Source organism: Vipera berus, assembly GCF_964194415.1.
Source record: "Vipera berus genome assembly, chromosome: W".
NCBI classification, from domain to species: Eukaryota; Metazoa; Chordata; class Lepidosauria; order Squamata; family Viperidae; genus Vipera; species Vipera berus.
In genome coordinates, this window is record NC_138210.1 from 56,162,610 (window position 1) to 56,179,454 (window position 16,845).

At 42.6% G+C, this 16,845-nt stretch overlaps 1 protein-coding gene across 1 annotated transcript; it reads left to right on the plus strand.

The window, feature by feature from the left end:
* Window positions 1-764: 764 nt before the first annotated feature.
* Window positions 765-16,210, plus strand: LOC308676307 (trans-1,2-dihydrobenzene-1,2-diol dehydrogenase-like; the record flags this gene model as incomplete). Its single annotated transcript, XM_081342119.1, has 6 exons — window positions 765-851; window positions 4,860-4,968; window positions 6,397-6,560; window positions 12,566-12,818; window positions 13,420-13,544; window positions 16,016-16,210. The coding sequence occupies 6 exons, from the start codon at window positions 765-767 to the stop codon at window positions 16,172-16,174; spliced, it is 897 nt and encodes a 298-aa protein (XP_081198245.1). The 3' UTR covers window positions 16,175-16,210.
* Window positions 16,211-16,845: the final 635 nt, after the last annotated feature.

The following is a 16,845-nucleotide window of genomic DNA, read 5'->3' on the forward strand; positions in this document are numbered from 1 at the left end:
ATTGACAGGGGAGTACAGTTTACTGCTAAGTTTTGGGGAGATTTCCTTGAGCTGATTGGATCCACTCAAGGACTTTTGCCGGCTTTTCATCCAAGCACGAATGGATCGGCATATATTCAGGCATAGGAATGAACTCACGGCTGGTTGCTATATTAAATTGGGTAAGTCCAGTACTACTGTGCACCGTATTGTTGTATGCCACTTCGGCAAAAGGCAGGAGATCAACCCAATTATTCTGTTGATAATTAACATAACATCTGATGTATTGTTCCACCATTGCGTTCGCACGTTCAGCCTCGCGTGTTTGTTACACTGCTTGGTCAGTGCTGTTGATTGTGGAGAGGGAACAATGTCCTCATGGCGGCTTTTGTATTGGGGCATTCTAGACAATGCATCAGCCAGTAAATCCCCCCCCCCAGGGAAATATTTTAAGTCAAAATTGAAATGATTGAAGTATTGTGCCCTACGGACCTGCTTGGGGGACAATTTTCTAGGGAGGAGTCCCGAGTTTAATTCACTCAAGTAGGGTTTCCTATCTTTGCCATGCACACATTCTCCCTGTAAATTCAGGTTTGGTACTCCACCCCAAACACAGAGAGAAGCAGCCACGCAGGGCGTCTCCCAGCCCCAGAGCAACCCTGCCCCTTTTCCAAAGCATAGGTTCCTAAATGTAGGCAGCTGCTGATCCAGATTCTTCACAGAGGGGGAAAAAAGCAGAATAGAAACATCTATTCTGTTAGCCATCAAGACACCCAAAATCTTCCATGCCTCTCTGCTGGGGAATCTGCTCGGCTGGGAAGATTTCCCATGACTTCATTGTGGCCTTGAAAACTCTGCCGGCAGATCACAAGGTTGTATCATGTGCTGAGAATGTGTGAGAGAGTGTGCGAGTGTGCTGGTATGGGGAGACAGTTGGTTTTCTTCTAAAAAGGCTGGTGCACCTTAAAGGTTTGCCTGCTGTTAGAAATGTAGAACTAGATGAATAGCTGAATTTAGTATAAAGAGTTTTCAGCCTCTGGGATCTTGAAGCAAGCATGAGAGGGGCCTTCCAGGAACCTGGGATTGCAGTGGCCAACCGGGGTTGACGGAGCTGCATAAATAAGATCGGTGTGCTGATTTTATATAAGGCAGCCACCCACATTTCCATTTTTCCAGTGCTGTATTCCTGCTTCCCAAAACAAAATCAACAACAGGAGTCAACCACCGGTGGACTCTCTCCTGACTGCTCTTAAGGGCTGTCACTGAACACTTATACCGGTATTTGTATATTTGTAGTTTTCTGTGTCTCCTTAAGAGACTCGTGTGTGTGTACAGTAGGGTACACCTAGACTAGGGCTGATATATTGTCCTGATTGAATATGCTAAAAGAATAGCTGGGTTTCCTCAGCCCTGAAACTCAACTATCCAATGGTCATTGTTGATTTTAGAAAAGGCAGGTACAGCCACATACCCCTGATTCACCTGTGGAGGTGGTTATCAGCATCAAGTTTTTGGGTGTGCAGCTAATGAGTAGACTAGCTTGGTTGCTCAACAGTGAGACACTAGTGAAGTGGGCACAGGAGCATCTGCATTTTCTGGGTCGCCTGAGAAAAATACACCTTCCTTCCCCTGTCCTTAACACTTTCTACACAGAGACAGTCAAGAGCATCTTGTCATATTGCATTACTGTCTGATCTGGAAGCATTACTGCTTCAGACAGGAAGGCAGTGTAGAGAGTGGTGAGGATGGTAGAAAAGATTATTTATTGGCAGTTCACTTCTTTCTATCCAGGACACAGCATACTGTATAAGTGATGCTTGAGCAAGGTCCGCAGGATTATCTGGGATGCTACACATTCTCTTCATGACCTGTTTTCTTTGTTACCTTCTGGGAGGAGGCTTCGTGGTATGCAAAGCAGAACATCAGTCACAGCTTTGTTCCATATAGTATTGACCCTATGAACTCTCAAGTTTCTTCTTTCCGCTGTGTATTCAAAATGGACAGTGATTTGTAATATGTATATATATGTATGGGTGTAATTTTTAACGTGGACCAGTGTGCGCATAGTAAAAAATGTCAGTAAAGGTTATCTTATCTTATCCGGCTAGGAGCAAATTTGCTACAGTTGGCATCACCCAAATAGCAGTAGTAATAGGACTTAGACTTATATACTGCTTCATGGTGCTTTACATCCCTCTCTAAGCGGTTTACAGAGTCAGCATATTGCCTCCAACAATCTGGGTCCTCATTTTACTGACCCAGGAAGGATGGAAGGCTGAGTCAAACTTGACACAGTGAGCCTTGAACTGCTGAACTGCTGGCAGTTGGCAGTCAGCAGAATTAGCCTGCACTACTTCCGGCAAGGCTGCATACTGTCGCCCTGCCTATTTAACTTATATGCAGAGCACATCATGGGGAAAGACAGAGCTAGATGAATCAAAAGTTGGAATTAAGATTGCCGGGAGAAATATCAACAGCTTAAGATATGCAGATGATACCACTCTAATGGCAGAAAGTGAAGAAGAACTAAAGAGCCTCTTGATGTGGGTGAAGAAGGAGAGTGCAAAAGTGGGCTTGAAACTCAACATTAAAAAAACCAAGATCATGGCATCCGGCCCTCTCAATTCCTGGCAAATAGATGGGGAAGAAATGGAGGTAGTGACAGGCTCCAAGTTCACTGCAGATGGGGACTGCAGTCAAGAAATTAAAAGACACTTGCTCCTGGGGAGGAAAGCTATGGCAAATCTAGACAGCACACTAAAAAGCAGAGACATCATCCTGCCAACAAAGGTGCATATAGTCAAGGCCATGGTTTTCCCAGTTGCAATGTATGGCTCTGTAAGTTGGACCTTAAGAAAGGCTGAGCGCCAAAGAATTGAGGCCTTTGAGCTATGGTGCTGGAGAAGACTCCCGCGAGTCCCTTGGACTGCAAGGCAATCAAACCGGTCAGTCCTAGAGGAGATCAACCCTGACGGCTCTTTAGAAGGCCAGATCCTGAAGTTGAAACTCAAATACTTTGGCCACTTAATGAGAAGGAAGGACTCACTGGAGAAGAGCCTAAGGCTGGGAAAGGTTGAGGGCAAGAGAAGAAGGGGACGACAGAGAATGAGGTGGCTGGATGGAGTCACTGAAGCAGTAGGCATGAGCCTAAATGGACTCCAGAAGATGGTAGAGGACAGGAAGGCCTGGAGGAACATTGTCCATGGGGTCGCGATGGGTCGGACACGACTTTGCAGCTAGCAACAACAAAACTGCATTCTAACCACTGTGCCACCATCTCTCCATCTGGAAATCCTCTTGAGGTTTGCAGATATCCAGAAATTATCGAGAAAACAAATTTTAAAAGTCTGTAAGGCAGGGGTGCCACTCCCTTTCTCCAAAGCTAAACCTTCCCCTACTTAGCATTTTTTGCGGATTATACACTGAAGGGAAGCAACTTACTTTAAAGAAGGATGGGATGGAATGGTTGATGGTCTTCATATCTCCAGTACAACTCCATGTTGCCACCTGGCCTTTCATTACTTTGAATTAGAGCAAATCAGCACTTAATTGAGTCAAAGCTCCCCTCAGCAAGCAAATGAGGCAGTAGTCCTAGATTGCACCCTGAAGTATGCTAATATAAGCTAAAATTTTCTCACTCACTCTTTCTGGGAAAATACTTTCTGGGAAAATACTCGAATGCTTCTCTTTCCTCTGGAGAGCTAGCAGGAAACAACTTTATTGCTTTGAAGCTCAGATAGGAATCTCATTAAGATTAAAAAAAACAATAAGCTGAGACAGTGCTAATTATCAAGCTATGGTACCACTCCTTTCTCAAGGCATCTATAAAGAAAAACAAACAAATTGTATTCACCCTCCCAGATTTTTTCCCTTGCATCCTCAGGGGAAAAAATGAGTTAACTAATTTGGATGGAGCAAAACCATCTGTATAATTTGGACCACTTCTTATTAATGCCAGCAAGAAGAGCAAATGGGTGGTATGGTTGGGATTGCTTAAACCAGGGGTAGGCAACCTTGGCTCTTTTATGACTCATGGACTTCAACTCCCAGAATTCCTGAGCCAGCTATGCTGAGGAGAAAGGGAGAGGTTGCCATGCTGACCCATGCTGGCTCAGGAATTCTGGGAGTTGAAGTTCACGAGTCATAAAAGAGCCGAGGTTGCCTATCCCTGGCTTAAATGAACTGTTTAAGTCAAGGACTACCTGTACTTGGTCACTAAACAGTTCATTTGGTCACAATTCGAAGTTACCATGGCTCTGAAAAAAAGTGATGACGATTTTTCACACTTGTGACTGTTGTAGCATCCTCACGGCCACGTGATCAAAATCCAGACGCTTAGCAACTGACTCGCGTTTATGATGTCGCCGTGTTCCAGGGTCACGTGGTCACTTTTTTAACCTTCTGACAAACCAAGTCAATGAGGAAGCCAGATTCACTTAACAACCACGTTACTCCCTTAACAACTGCAGTGATTCACTTAACGGTAGCAAGAAAAATAATAAAACGGCAAAATTCACTTAACAAATGTCTCACTTAGCAACCGAAATTTTGAGCTCAGTTGTGGTTGCTACTTGAGGACTACCTGTAGTGAAATCAAACACGAATAGTGAAATGAAAAATAAAACCGGCTATATCTATATTTGATAACACTTTTGTGCTTCCAAACTTCTGTGCACCTCAATGGCTATTCCGTACCTACCTATCCATAATGCAAGTCCACAATTCCTAGGATGCAGATTCCCTTTTCATCAAGTGCCAGGATGAATTGAAAATTTATCACCCTTCAACCCCTTCTGCTAAGTACAAGGAGGGTTAATTTTGTGAGAGTAAAATACAGTGTCCAACTTCGTGTAATTTGGCTGCTGCTTCTTTTTTTCCAGATAGCTGCTATTGCTTCTAGCAGTCTCAAGCATGCCCAGGAATATGCCAGACGACATATTTGCAGGGCCTATGGCTCTTATGAGGAACTTGCACAGGATCCTGACGTGGGTGAGCTGAATTAGACCTTGGGGACAGAAAATCAGTTCCAAAACTGGCAGGGCAGGGTTGTGGAAGAGAGCAAGTGAAATACTCTCTCTTGATAACTATGACCTGGAATGAATCTCCATAGATCCTCTCTCCTGAGGGGATTTGAGACTTGAAATTAGGAGGAATCAGTATAGGAAGACATACACAGTCGGCCCAGGTTCGAATCTCAGAAGGGTGTGGCTGACTGATGAGAACAAATGAGTTTGAAATGGCCATATCAGCCTCCCTTTAATTCTTTGTTAGCAAGCCAAAAAGTTTACACAAATATGAGCTGCCACTGCTGTGGCTACTGCCTGTAGATGGCCTTGGGCTAGGCTGAAACAGGAAATAAGATTTGTCCCGTGTCTGGGACTAAGCAAGTGTATTCTGAATGCTTAACAAACATTTAACTAACACACACACACACACACACACACGTATATGTATATGTATATGTATATGTATATGTATATGTATATGTATATGTATATGTATATGTATATGTATATGTATATGTATATGTATATGTATATGTATATGTATATGTATATGTATATGTATATGTATATGTATATGTATATGTATATGTAAGAACAATTAACCAGTGGAACAACCTGCCTCCAGAGGTGGTGAATGCTCCAACACTGGAGGTTTTTAAGAAGAGACTGGACAGCCATTTGCCTGAAATGGTATAGGGTTTCCTGCCTGAGCAGGGGGTTGGACTAGATGACCTCCAAGGTCCCTTCCAACTTTACATTATTATTATTATTATGTATATGTATATGTATATATGTATGTATATATATATGTATATATATGGTAAAGGTTCCCCCGCACATGCGTGCTAGTCGTTTCCAACTCTAGGGGCCGGTGCTCATCTCCGTTTCAAAGCCAAAGAGCCAGCGCTTGTCCGAGGATGTCTCTGTGGTCATGTGGCCGGCATGACGAGACGCCAAAGGCGCACGGAACGCTGTTACCTTCCCATCGCTTCAGTGACTCCATCCAGCCACCTCATTCTCTGTCGTCCCCTTCTTCTCTTGCCCTCAACCTTTCCAAGCATTAGGCTCTTCTCCAGTGAGTCCTTATAATTATAATTAAGAGTCATAAAAAGGGAGTTATGCCAGATGTTTGTCTAACAAAGTTTGTCAACCCTGGCAACTTGAAGATGTGTGGAAGAGAGGGAAGTAAGGAGGGAGGGAGAGAACAATTGATGATCTTCATATCTCCAGTACAACTCCATGTTGCCTCCTGGCCTTTCATTACTTTGTATTAGGAAGGAAGGAAGGAAGGATAATAATAATAAGAAGATCATAAGAAGATTCCCAGGCTCCAATGAAATCCTGGTCTCCCCCTTTACCTCTCTTCCGTTTTCTGTTCATTTGCTGAGGTGTCTTCTGCTTCCCCCTCCAGATGTGATCTACGTGGGTTCTCTCAACACCCAGCATCTTTCTCACACCACCCTCTTCCTCCGGGCTAAAAAGAGCGTTCTCTGTGAAAAACCAATGGGCATGAATGCCCGCGAAGTACGGGAGATGATACGAACAGCTCGAGAGAACGACGTGTTCCTCATGGAGGTAGGAGATGCGAGCTTTTAGGAATCAAGCTCTAGCTGGCTTCACACATTGTGCTAAGCTCCTGTGGGGTTTCTTTGAATTTCAATTTTAGCATGTGGTGTAAACGCACCGACACGATAGCTTAGAAGCCATCAGAAGTGCACAAAAAGAGTCATACTGGTTTTGAAGCATGTATTCCAGAACATTTTTTGCCACTTTATAGCTCTAGAAAAACTAAGCTTTTTTTTAAAAAAATAGAAATCTTAGTCTATTGTAATCAGGGAGGGATTTATTATTCACAGTGCCAGTCGCCCGACTTCCTTCCCTGCTGCATTCTTAAAAGGTTTGTTTTGTTGATGCACAAATCACTAACAACAGTTGTGATACTGTATGTCTTTGTGTTCGCCCTGAGACACCGTTCGGTTTATTTTATAAACCTAAACATGCATTATATTGAATACTGAAAATACAGGTAATCCTCGACTTACAACAGTTCATTTCGTGACTGTTCTAAGTTACAACAGCACTGAAAAAAGTGACTTGTGACTGTTTTTCACACTTACGACTCCCCCGTGGTCATGTGATCCAAATTCAGACTCTTGGCAATTGACTCATATTTATGACGGTCACAGTGTGACTTGGTCATGTGATCCCCTTTTGCCATCTTCTTACAAGTCAATGGGGGAGCCAGATTTGCTTGACAACTATGTTGCTAATTTAACAACTGCAGCGATTCACTTAACAACGGTGGCAAGAAAGGTTGCAAAATGGGGCAAAGTTCACCTAACAACTACCTCGCTTAGCAACAGGAATTTTGGGCACAGTTGTGGTCATACGTCGAGGACTACCTGTCTACGAATTTGAATCATGGTGACAATGGGTGGGGAAAACTGGTTATGATTGCTTTGTTACTGGAGATGCAAGCTAGAATATTAAACATCTGATCTGATATTGTTCTAGTTATCTCATTTTTTGGCCCAGGATTGTCAGGATTGTCATTATGATTAACACACCGTTGCAGATTCTTCTTGGCTGTATCCATTACAGTTAGAGTCAAGGTGTCAAGAACTGTGGATTTTATAGGCAAGGGGTGACCTTAGCAGATTCTCCATATAATACTAGGATTAAAGTCTATATCCACCCATTTATAGCAAACGATTGTTGCCATGCTGCGTGTTGTTTGTCAACTTTTGATATATATTTTTTTCACCAAAAGAGCAAGCAATACTTTCTTCGTGCAATCTAACTCTGTGTTTGGGATTGTATTACAACTAATATAATTTTCAGACTCTTTTTCTCCCTTTTAAAAATGGGGCTTATTGCTTTTGAAATTATATCATTTCACTAATACCGTTCTAGGTGTTTATTTTGCTTTTGTTTTGTTAATAAGCTTAGCTCTCTATAGAAGCATGGTTACATCGAAATTATTCTCTTCTTTTCTTCAACACTAGTTTTAGTTTAGGGATGAGCTGTCGTGCATACAATCAGTGGGCCACGTCAAATTAAAAAAGCAGAGAAAGATAATTAATTCAGCGATGGAAAACAGAAGATTAAAATGTGGATGCCTCTCAAGATAGTCAGGCAGGGAGGACAGAATCAGAAAAAGTTTGCCTGTGTCTCCCTGCTCCACGTAGTCCAAAACCTTAAGCCAGGGCTTTTCAACCTTTTCACCCATTGTACCGCTTTTAGGATATGGCAACATCTGAGTACCACCAGTCACCTAGCAAGGTGTCAAAAACTTGATGACCCTCCCCAAAAAAGGAAAAAAAATGATGAAGTACAAGTAGTCCTCGACTTACAACAGTTCGCTTAGTGGCTGTTCGAAGTTACAATGGCACTGAAAAAAGTGCCCCCCAAGCCACAGCCAAGCAAGACATCTGACTGCCTGCCCGGCGGCGCTCTTCCTCCTGTCCTGAGGTTTTCACTGTTGTGAGCATTTCTGTTGAGGATTGGCAGCGAGGGTGGAGTGGGGGAGTGTTTGGTTTTTATTCCCCCCCCCCCCCGTCGGCTTGATGGTTGCAGCAGGTTTTGGTCACTTCACATGATCCTGGGACACTGTGACCGTCATAAATATGAATCAATCAAGCATCTGAATGTAAAGCAACCTAGAACTAAGGAGAAACTTCCTGACAGTTAGAACAATTAACCAGTGGAACTACCTGCCTCCAGAGGTGGTGAATGCTCCAACACTGGAGGTTTTTAAGAAGAGACTGGACAGCCATTTGCCTGAAATGGTATAAGGTTTCCTGCCTGAGCAGGGGGTTGGACTAGATGACCTCCAAGGTCCCTTCCAACTTTATTATTATTATTATTATTATTATTATTATTATTATTATTATTATTATTATTATTATTATTATTATTATTATTATTATTATTCACAAGACCCTGGAGATGCTGCAACATTCCAGCCGATCGGCGCTTCTTCTGGGCTCAGCAAAAGCGCCAGGATCAGCGCCGAGCTCCAGCTGGAGTCTGGCGCTGATCCTGGCTCTTCCACTGAGCCCTGACAGCCCTGCAGCTCCAGCCGTCTCTCGCTCAGGCTTGTGCGGTGCTGCCACCCGTTCAGCTCATTCCCCTCCCCCGCTACCACTTTTCTAGGATGGTCGCATACCACCTGCCAGGTGCCAATGTACCACAGGTGGTACCCGTGCCACTGGTTGCAAAGTCCCACACCATCTAGTTTTCTCCAACTGAGGGCAGTTCAGAAAAGGAAGCTGTCCTAATTCACATAAGAACGGCATCAGCCCCTCTCATTTCCTTCTGCCTCCCATGATCAGCCATAAGGGAGTCTAAGATCTTTTTCTCTCCTTCTGACTCAGGGAAAAATCTTTACTTTAATACTTTGATCGCTCCCAGCTTATACCCAGACCCAAAAAATCCTAACCAAGTTGGCAAGGAACCGGCAAACGTCTGAGAGGAACAAGTCAGTGCTTGAGGTTTGCCAAGTATGGCATGTGCAATGTGCAATCCAACAGGTTTTATAAGTGACTTTTCAGGGCAGCAATCATGCTTGTTTACCAGTCTGGGCTGCAATTCCCCAAACCCATGTGATTAACCTCCCCCCCCACGCCTCTTTTTGTAGTGTTGGTGGAAGCGTGTTATATTAAGCTAATCCAGTTTTTGCACTCCCTAATCAGTTTTTGTTCTTACTCCCACTCTCATTCTTCCCCAGGCAATGCCACTTGAACTTTAGCCTTACATTCCCACTTCCCGAGATTAAAAAACCCCCCACATTCCTACTTTTTTAATGACTGAAAAATCTAAAGAAATGTTTCTCAAGTCTAGCAATTTTAGGATGTGCAGACGTCAACTCCCATATTGGCTGGGGAATGTTGGGAGTTGCATTCCCCACATCTTAAAGTTGCCAAGCTTGAGGAACTGGTGTCATATGCCATCGGTAAAACATTTTATATAAGTTTTCTTTATATGGCACTGCTTTAGTTAATTTAATATTTCTTTCCCATAACTTTTGCCAATCTTCTAATTCTATATCATATACAAAATACTTTGCCCATGTTATCATTGTTTCTTTTACTTGTTCTTCCTCCATCTTTAACAGAAATCTATAGAGTTTCTTAATCAACTTTTCATCTGTTTTTAACAGTATCTGATCAAATTCTGTCTGTTCTTTATAAAATCCCATTGTTTTAACATCTTTTTCATATCTCGTTTGAATTTGCAGATATGGCCACCATGCTAGATCAATGCCTTGTTCTTCTAAATCTTGTCTGCCTTTCAATTTTCCTTCATTGTCCAAAATATCTTTATAAGTCATAACTTTATTGTAGTTAATAAAATTTGGGTAAGCAAAAGCTTCCATTGTTGAAAGCCATTCAGGTACCTTAATAGCAATTTTTTCTTTTATTTTTTCCCATTCTGAAAGAAGTGCATTCCTTATAAAATGGTTTTGAAAGTATCTATGTATTTTATTCTTTCCATACCACAGAAAGGCATGCCAACCGATTTGTAGGTCATTCACCTCTAGGTACAATAGTCTTTTATCTCTAAGCATTATCCATTCTTTAAGCCATGTTAGGTTGAGGAAAACTTCTTGACAGAGAGCATCTAAAAATGTGTTTCCACCGGAAGCTATCTAGGAAATTCTGTGACAATTCTATGCATCTCCTTTTATCCTTTTAACAACCCTGCAAGTGGGAATTAGGCTGAGAAATGCATAAAGATCAAGTATGAACTACTTACAGCAGTTCATTTAGTAACTGTTCAAACTTACAACGGCACTAAAAAAAGGTGACTCATGTTATGATCGTTTTTTTCACACTCATGACCTTTGCAGCATCCCCGTGGTCACTTGATCAAAATTCAGATGCTTGCCAACTCACTCATATTTATAACGGTTGCAGTGTGTGTGCCGGGGTCCTGCGATCACCTTTTTTTATGACCTTCTGACAAGCAAAGTCAATGGGGAAGCCAGATTCGCTTAACGACCATGTTATTAACAACTGCAGTGGTTCACTTGGCAACCATGCCAAGAAAGGTTATAAAATGGGGCAAAACTCACTTAGTAACTGTCTCGCCTAACAACAGAAATTTTGGGGTCAGTTGTGGTCGTAAGTCGAGGACTGCCCATAAAAAATATACCAACCCTGTGGTAGCGTACCCTGACTTTTTGGTTTGGTGTTTCTTGGCTTACAATCCACTGGTTGGTGTCTTTCTTTCATTTTTTTAAAAAAAGATTAAATATTAAATAGAAGTCATTCCCCTGTACAGAACAGAGGAGAGCTCTATAGGTAGTCCTCGATTTAAACCACAATTGAGACCCAGATTTTCTGTTGCTAAGTGAGACATTTCTTAAGTAAACTTTGCCCCATTTTACGACCTTTTTTTGATACAGTTGTTAAGTGAATCACTGCAGTTGTTAAGTGTGTAACAAGTTTGTTAAGTGCATCTGGCTCCCCCATTGACTTTGTTTATAAGAAGGTTACCAAAGTTGACCACACGATTCCAGGGCACCTTTATAAATATCCACCAGTTGCCAAGCAGACTAATTTTGATCACATAACCATGGGGACACGGCTGTTGAGCAAGTGGCACCCGATTTGATGACCCTTTTTGCCATTTTTAAGTGAATCACTGTACTTGTTAAGTGAATGGCTTGATCATTAAGTGGATGCAACTTTTCCCATTGACTTTACATGTCAGAGGCTGTCTGGGAAGGTCACAAATGGCAATTGTGCTAGAAACCATAAAGTTTTATTCAACGAAAATTAATTGTATAACAGACATTTTATTGTCCAGAAGCCTTAAGCAATGACTCACATTTTGCAGAAAATTTCGTAGGTAAAAAGGAATAATTCTCCATCTCAGCTATTCACGTGGTTACAGCATGGTTCATTAGACAAAAGTTTTTACAACCTGGCACATAACAGGATGTCCTGCAATAAACTTTGAAACTCCTTCCAGTGTTCTAGATAAGCTATAGGTATAGGAATTACTAAGAAATAGACTACATTTCCCAGAAGCCATCTCTTAAGGAAATAGCATTTATCCCTGTAAATGCTACATACAGTTCTGCTAAGGATATAACGTTAACCCTGTAATGTTAATGTTGATGTTAATGCTAAATACTCTAACACAGTTCTTAAGTATATGCTCTGGCCAGATGGTTACATACTGGTCCATCACAGCAATTGTATGAGCCCAGGATGCTGCAACCATTCTTAATATATGCCGGCTGCCAATTATCCAAATTTTGATCAGGTGAATGTAGGGATTATTGGGGTGGTTGTAAGTGTGAGGACTGGCCATCAATCTCCTTTTTTTGGTGCTGTTGTTACTTCGAATGATTGCTAAACGAATGGTTGCAAATCAGGGACCATCCGTACAGATCAGTGGAATTTTGCTACCTGATGAGATCAAAGTTCTGTTTGGTCTTAGCACTCTCCCAAGGACTAGAAACTTGATTTACTTAGACTAAAAATATACAGACAGCTGGTCTGTATCCAATGCTACTTCCCTTGAAGTAAAAGATACCTTCCAATCTGAAAGGCCTTCGTCTCTTTAAGGGCTTCTGGACCAGATTCTTCCCGGTGTCTGAACAAATCCGTAGTGCCGTGTGCCAGAAATCTCTTGGGAATTTAAAAGTGCTCCGAGCTCAACTAGCTGTTCGGATGGACAATATTCCAAGGCTGCTGGACAAGAAACTGGGCGGAGGTGTCATCCTGGATTTGGGCTGCTACTGCATCCAGTTTGCCTCTATGGTTTTTGGGCCTGAAATGCCCCAGTCAGTTCTGGCCTCAGGATTGCTGCATGAAACAGGTAAATGTCTAAACCTGCTCCTGCAGGAAAAGAGTTAAAGTAAATGTGGCTTGGTGGACTCTTTTATCAGAAGGGACCTTGGAGGTCTTCTAGTCCAGAGGTCCCCAGCCTTTGGGGCACCAGGGACTGGTTCTGTGGAGAAAGGTTTTTCCACGGACCGGAGAGTGTGTGGTTTTGTGTTCTGCCTGCATCCCATGGATGGGGCTTTGCTTATTTGTGCAGACCGGTTGCTGGCATGCTGTGGCCAGGTACTGGTCCACGGACCGGGGCTTAGGGACCCCTGATCTAGTCCAACTGGCTTGAGGGAGGGGAACGGGACAACTCGCCACAGCCAACTTGCCGTGGGACAACTCACTGCGGAAAAACGTAACAATTTAATTTCATTATTTACAATTAAAAAAAATATTTTAATTTTTGTCGATCACATTTCGTTCTGTCCCTCCTTTTGCATCCTTTCTTTAATCATTCTATTCCACTATTTCTTCGTTATTAGTGTAACTTTTGTCCAGCAACAAGTTGGCTGTGGTGAGTTGGCCACGGCGAATTGTCATAGATCCTGAGGGAGATGGTTTAGGCAGGCAATCTTTTCTGTGCCTTTCAGGAGTGGACGAAACCGTTTCCATCATCCTCAACTATTCAGAGAACCGTCAGGCTGTGCTTAATGTCACCATGATGATCGATCTGCCAGGAGAGGCAACAATTGGAGGAACGGAAGGCAGCATCAAGGTATTTGCTAAGGGATGGACACAGTAAACGTGAAGAACATCCTTCACCAAGTCAGATTTCAAATGCTGCTGTGGAGATGGGACAATTCAGAACTGAGTGCAGACAGATGAGGGATTTAAAAAAGGATGGGTAGTCAGTTGCCACACTATCTGTCTGTCTGTCCATCAGTCTATCTGTCTGTCTATCTATCTATCTATCTATCTATCATCTATCTATCTATCTATCTATCTATCTATCTATCTATCTATCTATCTATCTATCTATCTATCTATTTGTCGTATGGCATATCTACAACATATTTTATTAAAAAGGAACACAAGTGTAAAATACAAAACATAAGATTATAAAATCTGGAATCTTAACAGGAAGATTACAAACATATATCAAAGTTACAAATATAATTTGTTTCCTTTGTTTGTCGCAGACAGGAAATCAGCAAAATCTTCATTATAGGCTGTTTTGACACTCTGTCACTGTGCCTTGGATAGATTTGGTTTTTGGTCCCACATCATACTTAAGGACTGTCACCAAAAAAAAAAAGTTGTTAAATTGGGTCCAGTCACAGGTTGACTCACTTTATGGCCTGCACGTGACTGAAACTGTGCAGGTCTACGTGTTTCTTTCTTTCCTGCTTAAGAATGCCAAGTGAATTTTCTAACCAAATGAGGGATTTGCTTTAGAATTTTTGAGAGCAATAAAGGAGAATATTTGTAGCTTCAGATTGAATGGGGGGGTCCTTGGTGCTCTCTGAGCTTGGTTGTTTTCTGGCAGATGTTTCATTACCCAAACAAGGCTACCTCATTGGTGCTCAGAGAGCAGAGAGAGCACCAAGGACCCCACGATTTTCAAGACAGCAGAAGAATCCAGGGAGATTTTAAGCGTGAGCAATAGATAGGAACTTGGGCACTGAATGTGAACCATAAAGCAGAAAATCCCATTGGTAGCCTCACGTTGCAACGAACAAGGACATACATTCAATTTCACAGCTACTAAAATTGTTAGCCGTGCAGGTACAGAGATAGCCAGGGAAATGACTGAAGCCTGGGAAACGGGCCCCTTGTCAGTCAACAGGAATGCTGATTTACCACCAGCTTATAAGGTACCTAATGGGGACGCGGTGGCTCAGTGGGTTAGGACGCTGAGCTTGTCGATCAGAAGGTCGGCAGTTTGGCGGGTCGCATCCCGAGTGCCGCGTAGCAGAGTGAGCGCCTGTTACTCGTCCCAGCTTCTGCCAACCTAACAGTTCTAAAGCACGTAAAAATGCAAGTAGAAAAATAGGGACCACTACGGTGGGAAGGCAACAGCGTTCCGTGCACCTTTGGCGTCTAGTCATGCCGGCCACATGACCACGGAGACGTCCTCGGACAAGCGCTGGCTCTTCGGCTTTGAAACGGAGATGAGCACCGGCCCCTAGAGTTGAAAATGAATAGCACGCATGTGCGGGGGAACCTTCACCTTTACCTATAAGGTACCTAGGAGCCGAGGACTTGGCAGCATAAGGAAACAACAGCCAATTGCCAGCCGTCAACACACCAACCAATAGGAAGGCATCACGTAAAGTCAACGCATAGAATAGCCCAAAGCACACACTCCAGTAGAGAGAAGTTCCCTGAGGATGGGCAGAAGACTAAACCTCTGATCCTGGTGACTGACCCAGATTGGATCTTGCAACCCGGGACACATATATTTGCCTTCATTCGTGAGAAATTCTTTTAGCCCATACACAGCAACGCTATTGGGATACTCATTTAGCGAACTGTCCATTTTCAATTAGCAAGTTCACACATTGTATCATAATGTGCTCTTTGCTTGGCTTAATTTAATTGAATATTGGGGAAATAGTCAGTTTTAGCTTGCCAAACAACTATGACTTTATAGGGACCAACAGTTTGATATAGATTAAAATACAGTTAAAAAAAAAGACTGCTTCAAGATGTAGATTCCTTGAGCATCTAAGACCTCACTGTCATATCCTGAGTCTCAGCAGCTCGGTCACCAACAACCAGAGTATCTACTTCTCACACTATCAAGTTAACCGATGGATAAATTGAGCACATTAATTCCTAGTAGGGCGATATGCAGTGCTTTTTTTGTAAAAGAAAAAGGTGCCAGAACTCATACATGTCATACAACCCGCCTTGCCTACCCTACAAGGTTCCATCCAAAAAAGGTGCCGGAACTCCGTTCTGAGCGTTCTATGACAAAAAAAGCCCTGGCGATATGATTTTTGTGTTGTAGCTCAATAAATTAATTGAATGTTTTGGATATGCATAATTATGGGTTTAGTGTTTTAGTATACAACAGTGTGTGTGTGTGTGTTTCAAATTGCAATACAAACACAATGTATATTAATCGAATAACCTCTGGTTGGTATAGGCTGGGTTATAAATGTTACTGACTGCCACCTGCAAAGTAGAGATAACATGATTTCAATTTTGTCATTGAAAAGACCATCTTACTTTTCTTCCTAGATTCCGGACAACATGAACAGCCCTACAATCATGTTTCTGAAAGGGAACCGGTGGGAATGGCCCTTGCCGTCTTCTCCTGAGCCCCTCTACTTTAAGCACAATATTGGGTTTCGATATCAAATTGAACACGTCCGAGAGTGTCTGGAAAATGGTAATTAAGTAGTGGGTGGTGTTGGTGGTCTATTTAACCCAGAAGTTCTCCTTTGATTGATCCACATCCATTCTTCTTCTTTTTTTTAACACTGCATCTCTAGCATCTTATTTTACTCTCAACTCTTCTATCACTTATAAAAGCTGTGACATCTCTGGTGAAATTGTAGGTGTCAACTAATTTGTTGTTGTTAGTTGCGAAGTCGTGTCCGATCCATCGCGACCCCATGGACAACCTTCCTCCAGGCCTTCCTGTCCTCTACCATCTTCTGGAGTCTCTTTAAGCTCACGCCTACTGCTTCAGTGACTCCATCCAGCCACCTCATTCTCTGTCGTCCCCTTCTTCTCTTGCCCTCCACCTTTCCCAGCATTAGGCTCTTCTCCAGTGAGTCCTTCCTTCTCATTAGGTCAACTAATACCTCAGTAAATAATAATAATAAAGTTGGAAGGGACCTTGGAGGTCATCTAGTCCAACCCCCTGCTCAGGCAGGGAACCCTATACCATTTCAGACAAATGGCTGGCCAGTCTCTTCTTAAAAACTTCCAGTGTTGCAGCATTCACCGCTTCTGGAGGCAGGTTGTTCCACTGGTTACCGTAATTGTTCTAACTGTCTGGAAGTTTCTCCTTAGTTCTAGGTTGCTTCTCTCCTTGATTAGTTTCCATCCGTTGCTTCTTGTCC